We start from the raw sequence: 16,157 nt of genomic DNA on the forward strand, positions 1-16,157 counted from the left end.
TTTTGAAATGCTTTAGAAGTGGGGAGAAGGAGGATATGGCTGTGAAGAGAGGGAGCAGATGGAAAGGAGGACCAGATATCAAAGTACAGACTGGGAAATGTCAATTGAAACTGGTTATTTTTAGCTATGAATTACATAAAGGCCAACAGGGGACTCCTCCTGTGCTGTTGAAGTGCATAGTGGTTCCTACATCATTGTTCCTCCTGGTTTGGCATAAGTGGTATAGCCAGGGAGAGAGAGAGATCCCTTGTGATCTCCAGCTACTGTATCAGCTTCTTGGAGCCATTGGCAACCAGCATAATTTAGAGGAGCCTTTGGGGTCACTCCTGAAAGGTGCAGCACAAAACCTAGCCCTATTTCTGTAAATGGGTATAATGATATTTACCACCTTTGTAAAGCCCTTTGAGAGCTGCTAATGAAAAAAAGCTATATAAACATTTATATAATAAAGTATTGTTATTAATTACATTTTTTACACTCCTTTTAGGGATCCAGATTGACCACTGAAAAATTGTTATTCTTCTTTACAATCCTATACAATGTTCCTTCGTGCTGTGAGAATGTCCAGTAATCTGGGAAATTTGGAGAAACACGTTAGCTACACTTTGGTAAAGGAGACATTGGGACAAATTCTGGCCTCTGTTACACACATGCAAACTTATGCTCCAAACTTGATCACTCTTTCCTCAAACAATGCACTGTTCCTATTAAAAAGAAAAAAAAGTAAAGGTTATTTGGGGCACAAAACAACTCCCTTTGACATGTTTTAGTTTAGTCTTTTGCTTTTGACCATTTCACCTTGACCACATTTCCTAATTGTTGCCATGTCAGAATCACATCCTTCGTTGTAGCCAATAGTATACTTCTAAAGCCTACATAAATTCAGAGCTATAATTATAATTGGGACTCTGATGAAATTAAATAACCAATTGAGCCCTGTCTCTGTGGTTTATGACGGCCACAGAGAACCCCCTAATGGTATTGCGTCTGATTATGTACAGTGGGAGATACATTATTCCTTGCATTTCTGCCAGCTGTGACACAGTTCAAATTTAATTTTCCACAATAAGGGTGAAATTCTGGCCTGACTGAAGTCAATAGTTTTGACTTTGATTCCAGTGGGACTAGGATTTCACCCTATATTTTGGTCACATTTAAATGATCATATTTTCTGTGCAATTTTAGTGTCTGCCACTATTACATCATTGTGAATTAAATCTGAAAATTGTGGAAGAGATTTCATTCAGGTTAGCATTTGAAATTTGCCACTGGGACTATTTAACTTGTAGATCACTATTAAAATAATGGACTATCAACCCTTCTGTCACTGAAGGTAAAACTGATCCTTTAATGAAAACTAGAATCTGCCTAGCTACTCCAAATATCTGCAAGAAGCAGTCCCTATGCAGAGACTGGACACAATTGCAGTCCCATTGCTCCTGACTGCAGAGATTGCTTCTGTCTAGTGCACCTCCAAGTGGGAAGGGGAAGAGTAGAGCCCACGGGCTCTGCCTAGGCACCAGCCAGCTGGCTTTATGTACCACGAGAGAGTGTCCTGGACTCCACAAGAGGCACAACAGTGAATCCACTTTGCCTGCATGCCTAGAAGCTAAAGCAGAATCACTCCTGGAGCTCCCCCTTGGATAGAGAAGAACAGGAGTACTTGTGGCACCTTAGAGACTAACAAATTTATTAGAGCATAAGCTTTCGTGGACTACAGCCCACTTCTTCGGATGCATATCCCTTGGATAGATGGGCCACTGCCTACAAGGCACAACTGAGCCTGTAGTTTCTTCATGGAACAGGGTATTGTGGTATCCGTTAACAAATACAAGATCCATGGGTCCTATGCATGCATATCATAGTAAGTGTTGTACCTCATTCAGTGCAACAAATGCCCCAACAACAATTATGTGGGTGAAACCAGATAATCACTATACTCTTGAATGAACTCACTCAGAAAAATAATAAAAGAGAAAAATACCCTATCAGTGTGGGCAAACTCTGCTGGAGACTAAAAACCATGGTCTTAAAAGAGACACTGGTTTTATGGCTCAGTGCAACAATTTGTAACACACGCTACTGCCTGCTCACCCTTAATTGCCCTCTTTATTTTAAATGGTCTTCTACAGCATGTGTGAACCCCTTATGCTTAACAATATGTCCCACCTTATATTTAGCTTGGACACTCTGGTTACCTTCTCCAGACCTGAGAAAGAGCTCTAGGAAGCTCAAAAGCTTGTTATTTCCACAGAAATAATGAAAGTTGGGTCCAATAAAAGATATTACCTCATCAGCCTTGTCTCTCCCATATCCTGGGACCAACAGGACTACAATAACATTGCAAACAACAAATACATGTGTGACATTTCGGGCAAAAATGCAGAGGGAACAAAAATGTAAAAAAAAAAAAAAATAACAACTTCATGGTTGTAGCCTAGTACTCTGCATCCCCTCTACTGGCCTCCAAGATTAGTCAGAGATAGAGTGGATAGGGATTTAAAGGACCCAAAATCCAGCCACTATTCTCGCTGTATGCTGATCTCCAAGTCCCGCCCAGCTACAGCAGAGCAGCTGAGCTAGTAGCCACTGCGCTTCTGAGATCTGGCTATCCTCTGGGACTCTTACAGAGCACAAGGTGGGAGTTAATACTGCATGAAACAGCAATAACTTTCTACATATTTTACTGCAGATCTTTGATGGTTCTGGGAGGGAGGGAGGAGCATACAGCTTGGTGCAGTTCCTCCCTCCATCCTGGCCCTGCCCTTTTTTTGCACAACCCATTGCCCACGGCCATTTTGGGGGGGAACAGAGCAGCATCACTGTAATAATTTTCCTGTTCCACATAGCCCATCAGTTGCTTTCTCTGTGATATTGTGCCTCTCTATACCACTTGGCATGGGGTAGCAGAGGTGTCTGTATTAATTAATAACAAAATATATTTGAGCTACTAAAACAACAGGTAACAAGCATGGATGAGACAAATGCAAAATAGCACTTTCAATTACACAAATTGTAAGGCAGTATTATACATTTTCTGGCGAAGACTCTTACGTATTATTAGCCGGCTCATGCTCAAATGCTATTACAGGAAGTCAGACAGCCTATCCTGACTCACTGGTGACATTGAATACATTTATACACATTTTAGTTTTCTGCTGTGTGACCACAAATCCATGAACAAATCCATACTGTGATGGGCCTGATCTTGCAGTCAGCAGGAGTTTTGCCTAAGTAAGGACCCTAAGCAGATATCTGGGTTTATCTCCACAAGGTTCTAATTTGGAATAAAACAATGCATTTTGACACAAACTGAGTAACCAAAATGGGTTAATAACCCAGGCGGGCCACAAACTTATTTTGGCATAGTGGTTAGATCACAGTTGTTTGCCCTGTGTTAGATTCTTTTGTTTTTAGAGACACAGGACCCACCCAGCAGATTCCAGGGCATTTGGGAATGACAGTTATGTGAGTAGCTGGCAGATGGTGAGCATGCATCCAATACTTCCTGTATCATCTACCTACAAGTGAGAAGTACCAAAGAGGTACCTACCTGTGAACCCACTAATTGCATCACAGTGCATGGGGACTGCTTCGTGGGGAAACCTAGAAGGGCACTCACATACATAGTCTATCGGCACATTTCAGAAGTACAAACTTTGCTCATCAGGAGGCTGCTTTGGAGGAAGAACAGTATTTAGAGATTTTATTTATTTATTACAATTCAGGTTTAAAATCTAGTGAAACGTAATAGAATACTGGGTAAGGTTTTTTGTGTGTTTTTTTTTTAATTTTGTTTCCTGGAAGGGAAGGTTGGTTTTTTTCCTTTTAGTTTAGAATGTTCATTTTTAGAATTTGCGGAGGGAGGAAGACTGGATCCACAAGGTTTGGTTTTGTATCAAGAACTGATGTTATGTAGAAGCTGATAATTTCTCAAAGAACAAAATAAAACGTTTCTAACTTCAACAACATGAAATTCATTGTCACTTTCAGGTTCAAAATCCAGCAATGTGCGCTGCATGGCAGCATCTGTGCCTACGCAATGTCTCAGTGACTTCTGTTTAGGTGCCTAAATTAGACTGGCATATTTGGGCTCATAAACAAATAGCCTAATTTGCAGAGATGCTGATCCAGGATTTCCCAGTCTCCATAAAGTCTGGATGTGCAAGCTACATAAACTCCATAAGAAATAGGGAAATCTGCCTGCTCTTCAATGCTAATAATGAGTATTGGTAAAAATTAAGGTAAAAATGTCTGTGCATGCTTAACTTTAGGCATGCTATCATGCCCAAAGAACCAGGACCTTAAATATGCACTGCAAACCTCCTACGCTGCAAGTCTTGCCTGGGGAAACATTAATGAGTCTGCAGTAAAAGAGTGTTCATCTGGATCCCTTAAATCCAAAATTCTTTCTTTCCACATGTGTTTATGTCCCCCGGAAATCTCCCTCCTTACCTAGCCACGTTAGTGTGGACTCCTAACAGCGGTGAAGCCCATCCAAGAGTGCAGATTCCCCCTTGGTTGTGCCCCCCACAGAAGGGGGTACCCGAACCTCGGTTTATCCACATCAGTGTCTGTACCCCGGGCATAAATCGCTTCCCCAACCCCTATTTACCCGCCCTCAATCGTGCCCTAGGGCATAGTTTACCCTCTTAATAGTTACTGTCCCCCCCGTTATCCGAACTCCTGATTATCCGAACCAGCGATTACCCGTGCGGGCCCTGAGTCACTCCCAACTCCGCTTATCCGACCCCCAGGGCCTTGCCAGCTCCCCCAGCACCCGAACCTCGGCTCTGCCCCCGGGTGTGAACGGCCCCCTTCGGATCGGGGGAGAGGAGAGAGAGAATTAACCCCTCCGCTCCCAACGCGGAACTCCCCCCCGCTGGCCCGGGAGCGCAAGGCCCGTCCGCCGAAGCGCTGCCACGGCTCGGCCCAGGCGGGACCCCGAGCGGCCGCCCCGGGCAGGGGCCCTGCAAAGACTGAGGGAGCGCGGCCCCCGCCCTGCCATCAGCGCTGCTCTGCGCCCGCCCACCCGGCGCTGCTGAGGCGCCCCTGTTTGCTGCGCCCGCCCGCGCTGGAAGCAGCCGCTGGCTTCTCTCCCCCCGAAAGCAGCGGCGGCCGGATCGAGCGAGCCGGTGCCTTGGGCCGGGCCCCGCGGCGCGGGCGGGGAGGGGCAGAGCCGCGGGGGGAGGAGCCGCCGTCGCCGGATGCTGTGAGGAGGCAGCTCCGGCTCCCCTGCGCTGCCGGCCACTCACCTGGGCGGGCAGCGGCAGCAGGAGGAGGCGCAGCCGGTCGGGCTGCCCCGATCCCGGCCCGGGCGCGCAGGAGGCCATGGCCCCGGGAACCTAGCGGGGCCGGCGCCGCGGCACGTCTCCGGGTCCCCTCCCGCTGGGGAAGCCGGTCTCCCCGCAGCCCCCGCACCGCCGCGGCCTAGGAGTCCCGGGCGGCCCGTCCCCGGCGCGGGGCCCGCCCGCCGCCCGCAAGATGTCCACGCGGACGCCGCTGCCCACCGTGAACGAGCGGGACACGGAGAACGTGAGTCCGGGCGGGCCGGGCCCCTGGGCGCGCTGCGCTCCCCTCCGGCAGCCCCCGGGCGCGCGAGCCTCCTCCGGCTCCCGCGCTGCCCCCGCCGGGCACCCCCGCCCCGGCCTCCTTCTCCGGGCTCGCCCAGCCCAGGTACCAGCGCCCGTTTAGGCCGCCGCCTCCCCCCAATCCCAGCTGGGCTGCTGCCCGTATGCACGTTCCGGGCGGGCCAGGCACCCTTCTTCTGCCCTTCCTCCCTGGGCCGTGCTGGCCCGGCTCGCCTAGTCCTCCGGCTCCTCTTGTCCCCTAGGCCAGGCACCACTCTCTGCCTGGGCTTCTCCCTCCCTCCTGCATTCTCTGCGTGAGCCAGGCACCCTCCCATGTGCCCCCTTTCCTCCCCCCTGCCTACACCTCTGAGCCAGAGTGAGTTCCTCTCTCCCATCTTACACCCACCCCTAGGCTAGGCAACCACCTCTGACATACCCAAGCTGGACAGTTACTTTTATGCATTATCTGTTCAGGTTGGTTTGGACTATCCTTGTGCATAAGGATAGTCGGGTAGAGTCTGCATCTCCCCACACTTGCAATCAGGTTTGGTTATGTCCTTCACTCAGGGCAGGTCTACACTAAGTCAATCTAACTTGTGTCGCTCTGGGATGCGGAAAAGAATCCCCCTCTCCGAGCGACGCAAGTTACAGCGACCGAAGCGCTGTCCACACTGCCGTTGTGTTGGTGAGAGACGTTCTCCCGCTGACATAGTTTCTGTTTCTTAGGGAGGTGGACTAATTATGCTGACAGAAGAGAGCTCTCCTGTCAGCATAGAGCGTCTTCACCAGACGTGCTCCATCGGCACAGCTGCACTGATGTAGGGCTTCTAGTGTAGACCAGCCCTCAGGCTTGGCCTAGCTGCATGTTTCCTCTCAAGAGAAGCTGGTTTGCATCTTTTCTATATTCTCCAGCCCCTCCATACACCAGAGGCAGGAAACCTTTTATGCTATTTCTGCCTGGGCTGGGCATGCTACCCCATCTTGCGTCCCTTAGGTTGAGCTGCTCTCACTCTGTAGCCCTTTGGGGATGGGATATTCTTTGCATTCCCCTTACTGTACTTCCTCTGATGCATCTTGTTCCTCTGAGAGGCTGTACCCCCTTGACTAGTACTCCACTGGGCTACTTAGCTGTGTCTCCATTTGTGCTCTTCTTAAACATCCCATGACCCTTGCCTCCTTGCTCTCCACCGAAGTGGTGCCTTATAGATAGGGCCCTACCAATTTCACGACCCTCCCCACAATCCCCTTTTGTGTCAGGACCACCACAGTTACAACACTGTGAAATTTCAGATCTAAACAGCTGAAAATGTGAAATTTACCAATTTTCAAATCCTATGGCTGTGAAATTGACCATAATGGACTGTGAATTTGGTAGGGTCCTACTTACAGAGCAGAGGCCTAAAATAATACTGGCCACCATAAAGGGGGTGGTTATTTTCAATGTTAAGCTTGTTATGTGGGAGAGCAGGGTAAATGAGAAGTTTTAAAATATTTGACTTTATGTATATACATATCTTTTATGTTCCTTTCCAGTGGTGACATTTTATAGATATACACAGTGGTGGTATACGAGATATGAAACTTTTTTTGTCGGGGTATGGAATAGAGGGATGCAAACCTAAAACAAATATGTCTAGAAAGTGTCTAATAGTTATTAGGAAAGTAATGGAAGGGGTAGGAGGAAGAATGGAGACAATAGATAAGATCTGGCCTTATGTTTACACATATTGTTTCTAGTGGGCAAATATGGTTATTAGGAAACTGGAGGGGATGTGAGAGTGAACAAGATATATTTTTATTTATATTGCAGTAGTATACAAAGTCCCTAACTAAGATTTGGGCCTCATTGTGCTTTGCAGTGTATAAACACATAGGCAGCTATAGTGCCTATTCCAAAGAGTTCAGTCTAATATGAAATAAGAGACAGGCACTAGAGAAGGGAGGACAAAGGTAACAGGAATAAGATCATGTGGTTACATAAATTAGCATAACTTAATTGTTCTGTATCTGAATTTTTTAATGTACATAATTCAGTAAAACTTAACTGGCATAACAAGCCATACTAGCTGTAGCCCAAGTGTAAAAATATACATGACTATAATTAATCTATCCCTTACTGTTGAACAGCCGATCTGTAACAGATGTTGAAAGAGAAGTGAGCCCCTTCATGTCATGTCACATCACGTGGTATAGTTGGAAAATGGTTTAGTTGAGGTAAAGGCAAAAGAGGAGAAATAAGTTTGTAATTATAAATACCATTCCTTATTTATTGTAAAGTTCCAGGTCTGTTGGTTCTTTTTGTCCTGCAGAAGACAATGTTGGTTGATGGTGGAGGTTAGGCTTTTCTTGCTTGCTTTGGTAAAGCTAGTAATGGCTTTAGCCATCTTCCTGACATAAAGGCCACTTAGCCTCCCAGTCTGGGAACTCTTTGGAATTCCATAGTCAACTTCAGCTGAACTTTTTTGGATCTTTTTAGTGTTTTTTTGTGTTATGGTAGCACCTAGGAAATGCAACCAAGGATCAGGGCCCTATTGTGCAGTGTACTAAAGAGACAAATAACAAAGGTATCAGTCCCTGCCCGAGAGAGCTTGCATTGTAGGTGTCAAGCAGCATGTAACAAGTGCATAAAATCATGTGGGGATGGGGTGGGGTGGAAGGATGAGATAAGAAAATTAACAGAGTTGAGAAGAAAAATAGAAGTTGCAGCTTGCCCCTTGTCTAACTAATGATAGGTGGAAAAAATTGCAGACCTAATGGTAGGTTGATTGCAGAGAGGTGTTTTAAGAAGAGATATAGAGGAGAAGAAAGTGGCTTTATGAATTTTGATAGATTCCCCTAAAGCTTGGCGGCTGAATGAGAGAACACGGTAGTTGGAGAGGTGGGTGGGATGCCTTTTTGATGACCGTGAAGGCTTGAGTATTACTCCTGGGGGAATGCTGTGCCACTGCACATGCACAGAATTTATGTACTCTGCATAGTTCTTTGCTTTCCTGTAGAAAAATGACTTTCTGGCAGGGAAGCAAAGGGAAGCCCCAAGAACAGTCATGTGACCCTCCCCAGCAGTATGTTTCGGGTTCCCAGGGTAGCTGGCAGAGAGGTAAATCACTGTGGGGCAAGAGGCAGGACTGGGGAAGACCCGGCTGTTGGCTCCTTCCCTGCGCCGGTCTCAGCCTCTAGTCCCGACTGGGCTGGGGAGGACAGGACTTCCTCTTCCCCTGCACAGCATCCAGGGCCAGGTCAGACCCACCCCCAGATTTCTCTCCCAGCAGCAGGAAGCTCTGCAAACCACCCCGCCCCTGCTTCCTGTACCCATTGCTCCTCAGCTGCAGGGGGAGGGATTCCTGTACAGGGAGCTGCTCCCATATCCACCCAACCCCTGTGCATCCAGACCTTCCCACTGAGCCTCACCCCCCCCCCCCTGATGAGCCCCATTCCCCCTGCACCTGGACCACCCTGATGAGCCTTGTGCAACCAGATCCCCACCCCACTGAGCGCCGGCCAGCTACAATGGATCTCCACTGCACTAAGCCCCACTCCCCCAGCATCTGAACCCCCCACTGAGCTCCCCACAACCAGACCCCCCTGCCAAGCTCTATCCCCCCCACACCTAATCCCTGCCCTGCCGCTGAGCCCCAACCACCTTCACCTGGACCCCCCCAGCAGTGTTCCATTACTGTTGCACCCAGAACCACCCAAAAAGCCCCTGTGCATCCAGATTCCCCCATACCCGGATCCCCCACTGAGCCACCTACACCCAGATTGCCCCACACAGAACCCTCTCAACCCACACCTGGCTCCCCCCACATTAAGCCCCTCCAAAGTTGGATCCTGCCTTGCTGAGCCTGCCTGCCCAGACAGAAGGGCAGGACCCTGGGGTGTTTCTGGGTCAGGCCGGGTCCTTGCGCGGTATGAGGGTTGGGTGCAGCCTCACGCTTAGTCCGTGTCCCTGGGGAGGGGGAGGGGAGCTGCACAGTGATCTCCAGCCTCTGTGCAGTCAGTGGCCTGTACTCCCCAGTACCATGCTGGAGCTTCCACAGTCATTTGGCAAATAAAATTTGCAGAATTTTAAAATATTGTGTGCAGAGTTTTAAAGTTTTTGGCGCAGAATGCCCTCAAGAGTAGAGTATGTAGCTTGAAGTATACTATGATGGGAAAATTTGTGTTTGTATTATTGGATTGGAAAAGATTGTGTGGCAGGAAAAGTATACTCAAAGGCCACCTGTACAACAGTGTATGTGCAATGTGACAATATTATGACCCCCCCCCCCCACCATGACTTACTATTTTCTGTTTCATGAAGATAAGGATATTAACCTATTGGATACCAATAATGCCCTGAGTTTTAATTTCAATTTGGGGGTTAATTGGACCGCCTCGTACAAAGGGCTAGCAGGGAATAAGCAGGTTAGTCAATTAACTGCAGCACCCCGGACAAAAGTACTAACATGAAGTCTGGCTATTTTGCACCAAGGAACTGAAATTCTCCTGAGGAGAAGGATAAAACTGTGAAAGTGGGCTTGAGGGAGATAAGGGGACAGCATGGGATGGGTTAATTGGGGTAGTATTAACTATGCTATAGTTAGAATATTTGTATTGCCTGGATTTGCTTTACATGATAAGAACATATGGTTTTGGTTTGGGGAGAGGGGTCGTGGGAGAAAATATCTTGACAAGAATTCTTTCTTTCAGTGCCTTAAGCAACAGCATGGCCTGGTTTCTGAACCTTGCAGGTTCAAAAGTACGCTGCATCTTTTTTTCTAAACAATTTGATGGAGTGGTGTGAATATTGGCCATATCATCTCCATGTCAGATTATTTTTCTCTGTATGTAAGTGTGCCACTAGGATGTACATGGCTTAGGTGGTGGGAACATAAAATGTTGTCATATCCTTCCGTTGGAGATGATTTTTGCTTCTGTCAAAGTTGTACAGTATTATTGCATCTACAGAGTGGGTTTTCATGCTCTGGGGAAAAACCAGTTGTCCAAACATAGTATTGTAGAAGAAGAATATAGATGAAATGTGTAATACCTTTTTAAATGTAGGTCAGCATCTTTGTTTTTTACGAAACTGTCAACCAGTTTGAATTTAACTTTTCATTTAAAATGTATATGGCTACTAATGGGACATATGGAATAAATGTTTAATTTCTGACCTCTCTGTTAAAGGAATTCATCTCATAATTCTGTTCTCGAGTTCATGTTTTTTCAGGCAATTCTTGTGTCAAACCATATTTTGATTTCTTATTAAGTAGAAGAAAATGTTTACAGCAAAGCAAGTTGAAAAAAATCTCCATACATGACTTTAACTTTATTTCCTGACTCTGTGGGTTTTAAGGTTCATATGTAACAGTAGCATTAATTTGCTTGTGTTCCACATCCTGAAAATTGTAATTTTACAACCAATCCTAATTGGTTACACATTTAACCAGAAAAACAAGAAAAATACTAAATATGTGCAATGTTGCCAAATTATCATTGCTGTTGAGACCTTCACTTTTTCTTACATTGTGATTTTAATTCTGCAGACCTAATTTGCATGAATGCAGCTTTTTGAATTTAATACCTTTTTGTCTTTTTTTTAAAAAGGGGAAAACTAATTTGCCTTTTCAAAGAATAAATTGGGAGCCTTGAAATGGTTAAATTATTAGAAGTTAACCCATTCAGAACCAAGTGTTAAGTTCCTCCCTGGGCTGCTGCTGTTTGGATGGAGTCAGTTTTCTATACGTTTTTAATGGTGATAGAAAACAGAAAAGATAGAGCTTTAACGTTCCCTTTAAATGAAAATACAGCATTTGTAAAATATTGTAAAATCTGGCAAAATTAGACTGATCTGTTTGTATTTGCATTTATGATTTTTTTTCTGGACCTGAAATTAAGGAAGTTGTCTTTTTGAAGAGTTTGAAGTTTCAGTAAAACTTAAGGGAGTGTTTATGCTATAAGAAGTTAGAAGTGGTTTTTTTGTTTTGTTTTTTTGTGTTTTGCGCTGGTTGATGTCTGCAAGCAGAAGCTATTGTGTGGACAGGGCAAAAGCGATTTTACTACTGACCTCTCTGAGAGCTGTTCAATTAGAGTGAAAATGTGTAAGCCTGGTTTTCGCTACAGTTTCCACCACTGGTAATACTGAAGGAGCTTCACTGGTGCAAGCACAATTCCTCGCTCTCCCCTCCAATTTTCCAAGTGCAAACAAAGCCCCAAAATATCCTTCATGCGGATTTAAGTTACTGCTGGGACAAAGTATCAGTTTGGTTATCAGGGCAAGCAGGTAGAATGTGCCATGATGTCCCAAAGAGAGTGTGGTTTCTTTGGCAATGTTCAAAAGTGATCTTTCAATTCATAGCGTGTATTTCCTCCACCTCCCTTCACCAAAAAACACTGCTCCTCAATGCAGCCAATGCCAAGTTTCAAACTCTGGCCCTTATCCTTTAGCCATTTTTTAAAATGTGTGTCTATAATTTAACAGTACAGATTTTTTGTTTTTCTTCTCCAAAATTTCAGAATCACGGGAGGGATTTTGCTAAAACTCTCTTAAAATTGCTCTGGTGTCTTCTCTATATAATATACACTTTTGGGCAGTGGCAAAGCATGAAAAGATTCAGAGCAAAAGGTGAATGTTTTGGAATGTTATGGGCATGTGAAAACAAGAGGTTTAAAATGGAAACTATTCTATAACCTTCACTATAGTGGAAGTTTGAAGTACATGCTATAAAATAACTTAATAGTTTTTCTTCAATTTTAACTACAGAATCAATTTTGATTCTTTTCTCCATATCTTCCTTCTCCCCAAAAAAGTTTACTGCCAGATACAGTTAATTTATAGCGTTGATTTCACTTCCTGAGTTTGTAAATGAACTTTTTTGGTAGTCTCTCAGTCCAATGTTAAAGTAAAACTTTCAATTTTAACTGTAGGTGGTTTTCCTGTAATTAAATGCCATGAAGAATAATACTGTGTGATGTCTTCTCAGGCTAGATAATTAGTCTCAGTATTTAGAAGACTTTTTTGCTATCTCAAGGTCCGTTTTGAGTTTTGTAACGTGATAGGATATTGCCCATTAGGCAGAATTTTGGCAGGTATCCCAGGGAAACCAAGGTAAGAAACTGTAAATTGTTAAAATAGTACTTTTTGCAAGGCAGGTTTCCTGACCTGCTATTTTCAACTTAATTTACATAACTATGACCAAACATGCAGTAAATGTAAAATAATTCTGAGGTTGCTTAATTGAAAGGTATATGTCATATGTAGATTAATTTTGCATCCTTGTGAAGCTGAGAGGACAGATGAGGAATGTTTTTTCTTTTAGATGAGTCTTAGGGTTTTGTGTGTGCAAACTTTAAAAGAAAATATTTACTTTTGTCAAAGGACACATGTTCACATTCATTGTAATAGGCTTCTGCCCAGTTAAATTCAGCCGGGCTACAATTAACCTTTAAGGCAATGAACCAGACACAATCAAGTAGGAATGGCATGGTTCATACTATAGTGGCAAATCAATAGAAGGCTGTTTACATGTAAAATATTGAGTAGATTTTCTATGCATCAGCTTGTAAATCCTACAGTGATATGGAGTGTTCTAAAATTATTTGTCCTATCAAGACTGATGATTTGCCTTTAGTTTGATGTGCACTTGTATCATTGTGATTGTGAGAAGCAGTAGATAATAGTAGAACAGATTAATATTTTTGTTGAAGTAAATACATTTTCTTTACCAGCTTTCGAGTATTATGGCTTGCTCTTGTTCAGTTTGAAAACTTCCACTCTGTTCTGGAGTGTTGACCACTCTAAACTCTTATTTGAAGTCAACAGGATTGGTAATTCCTCAGTACTAGTCAGGAACAAAGCCCTTTGTGTGAAAAATGGTTGAGATTTGAGTTATTTTATAAATTCAAAACAAATCAGTTTTATTATGTAAGTGGAAACATTTATGTTTACATCTAAGTGTTCCCTGCACTGTTTAGAACTCCAGCAGTAGTATAAGTTTGAGATATAACTTGAATTAAAAAAAAGTCTGCCTGAATAGTATGGGAAGTCTCTCTGAAAATCTTCAGGTATCTATTTAACCCACTAAATGAATGAATAATAAATAATTTCATAGTACTTCATATGGGAAATCTTAAGATTGATAACGTTGATTGAAATACTGTAGAAAGCTTATTACGCAAGCATATTTAATTTACTCATAAGTGCGGACAAATACCAACACTGATCAATACAGAACTGTCAACAGCATTTTCTGCTTAGGTGGTTGAGTGGTATTGCAGAATCCACTTCTGTTCTATATTTTCTTTGTATGCTATTTGCGAGAGTTACAAAATGAAGGATGTTAATGAAAAGAGAAAGTAGCATTCAAACTTAAAATAACGTTAAAATAATGTAATATGTTCCAGTTAATCCATAGAAATGAACCTAAAATAATATTTCTTTCTACACCGGTCTTTTAAACTAATAAGACTGTAGATCTGAAACTAGTGTTATAAGAAAGGACCTTATTTCAACTCTGGTACTAAGAATTCATGCAGTACATATAGTGGAACATCTGTCACCACCTAAGATCTTGTGGTTCTGTTTTGCAAGAGTAAGAGATGTTAATAGTGGTGACAAATTCTTATTTATTATTACAGTAGAGCATAGAGGCCCAACAGAGACTGGACCATTATATGAGGCACCATACAAAAACATAGTAATAATGTCCATGTCCTGAAGAGCTTACAGTTTAAGCACCAGTCCTGCAAACACTTAACACAGCTGAATTCTAGGCACATGAGCAGTCCCATTTAATTAATTGGGACTATTCATGCTTAGAGTTAAGATCATGCATAAGTGTTTATAGGATCAAGATGTAAACAGAGCAGGCATACAAAGGGTGAAAAAGGGATACAAGATACAAACAACTGAGAGGGAACACATGCATAGAGGGTTTGTGACTTGCTCATGGTCACACAATAAGTCTGTGGCAGAGCTGGAAATTAAACCCAGATCTCCTGAGTTCCCATCCAATATCTTAACTACAAAAAAACCCATAATTTAAAGTAATAACTTAAAACTTGAAGATGGCATAAGAAATAGATATATTTTAATAGCAAAATAACTATTTACTATTTTTTGTAACCCCGATGAATACATTAAAAATACTGTTGAGATAATTCAAACAAATTTAGGCTTACAGAATGTAATTACTCATGTTCTTAATTTTGTCACTTAAACTGTTATTTTATGATGTCCTTGCGTTGTTTGAACAGCTTCCATTGTTCCTCCCCCAACAGTGATTGCATATCAGTAGTGAATGAAATGGACTGCTTCTGAAAAGCACACACAAATATGTATTTGTGCATACAGAACATAATGAGGACTGCATGGCAGTGAATATTGTGGTTTTATTGGCTTGAGTTTAGGTGACATTGTTACTCATGAGTGCCAATACCAGCACCAATAAAAACTTTGCCACACAACACCGTTGTAAATTCACTGTATGTCATATAGAGACAGTTTTTTTAAAATGTACTTGTCTTTAAACACTTCTGTTGGATTACAGCATGTTACATTTCCCCCATGTAAAATGATGCTGCCTTAGTTCCAGGGAGTCCAGTTTTCAAGGCTTAGAGGGAGAAAAGATTATAACTAATTTTAAACTTTTAATAATACAAAATATTTTTCCATATTTAAGGTTGGACTTGTAAGATCCAATATCTCTGGACCTGTTAAGGGCAAGAGCTGTATGCAGTCCAAAAATAACCGTCTCCTGTTTCTAGCTTTGCTGGGTCCTGAGGTATTGAGCTCTAAACTGTAAGCAGTCTAAGATTCAATATTCATCATGTAATTTCAGGGGTTGAATTGGGAAAGGGGAAAAACAAATAAATAAAACAAATGTGGTATTCCCAAGCAGAGGGGATAAAAATCAATGATATTTTAAAAATATTTTTTTTGTATTTAAATTGACTTTCTTAATTAAATTTTTTTTTGTTTTAAAAATAGATTTAAAAGTAAATTTGAAAAGGATGACACCTGTGCTAAGGCCTAAACTTACTGTAATCTATTAAAATTTAAATTAAAAACATTAGTACTAAGCAGTATATGTTTGCTGCAAAGTTTTAAAGAAAGTTAAGCCACTGAACTGTTGACTGAGTGCCTGGAACCAGAATTTGTTGAAGTGCTAAGCCAGGTTTTTACAGTAGTAACCTCTTCTGCAGACAGAGAGAGACTATTGCTTTGATTTAAATCAGTCTGCTCTGCGTTCATATCAAATCCAACCAGTTGAAAAGCTATAATGAACCAGCATTCACAGTGGGTTGTGTAGATGTTCAAAATGTGATTATGCATGCTTTGGTCTGTTTGGCAGTAGTCTCTCTTTGGGAAGTGCTCTCTACATGAGGCTCAGGTGCTCTGCTATGCTCTTTGATCTTGTCTCCTTCTTGGATGGATGATAGAGGGAGAAAGTAGTACTCTTAGAACCACCTCTTTGTGGTTCCAGAAGCGTGTGTGCGCGCAGATCTTCATACTATGGACTTCTCTCTGCTTTCTGTTTGCTCAGTAAATAACAAAATCTCCTACAGTGAGATAACTTGCACATTAGGATTCTCATGTAAAATCCTAAA

General features: G+C 43.0%; 1 protein-coding gene and 1 long non-coding RNA gene across 2 annotated transcripts in view; one reads left to right on the forward strand and one right to left on the reverse strand.

Moving 5' to 3' along the window:
* Positions 1-547: 547 nt before the first annotated feature.
* Positions 548-5,112, reverse strand: LOC117874471. The gene is made up of 3 exons (XR_004644995.1): positions 4,456-5,112; positions 3,554-3,674; positions 548-704 (listed from the first exon to the last, which is right to left on the reverse strand). It is a non-coding gene; the product is annotated as an uncharacterized LOC117874471 (long non-coding RNA).
* A 147-nt stretch (positions 5,113-5,259) lies between these two features.
* The window catches only part of MARK1 (microtubule affinity regulating kinase 1), a 90,982-nt gene continuing 80,084 nt past the window's right edge, over positions 5,260-16,157 (forward strand). Inside the window, exon 1 of the mRNA XM_034764619.1 lies at positions 5,260-5,535. Coding sequence (XP_034620510.1) covers positions 5,485-5,535 — 51 coding nt within the window. The 5' untranslated portion in view covers positions 5,260-5,484. The remainder of the gene's footprint in view (positions 5,536-16,157) is intronic.

The sequence above is a fragment of the Trachemys scripta genome, chromosome 3 (assembly GCF_013100865.1).
Source record: "Trachemys scripta elegans isolate TJP31775 chromosome 3, CAS_Tse_1.0, whole genome shotgun sequence".
Lineage (NCBI taxonomy): Eukaryota > Metazoa > Chordata > Testudines > Emydidae > Trachemys > Trachemys scripta.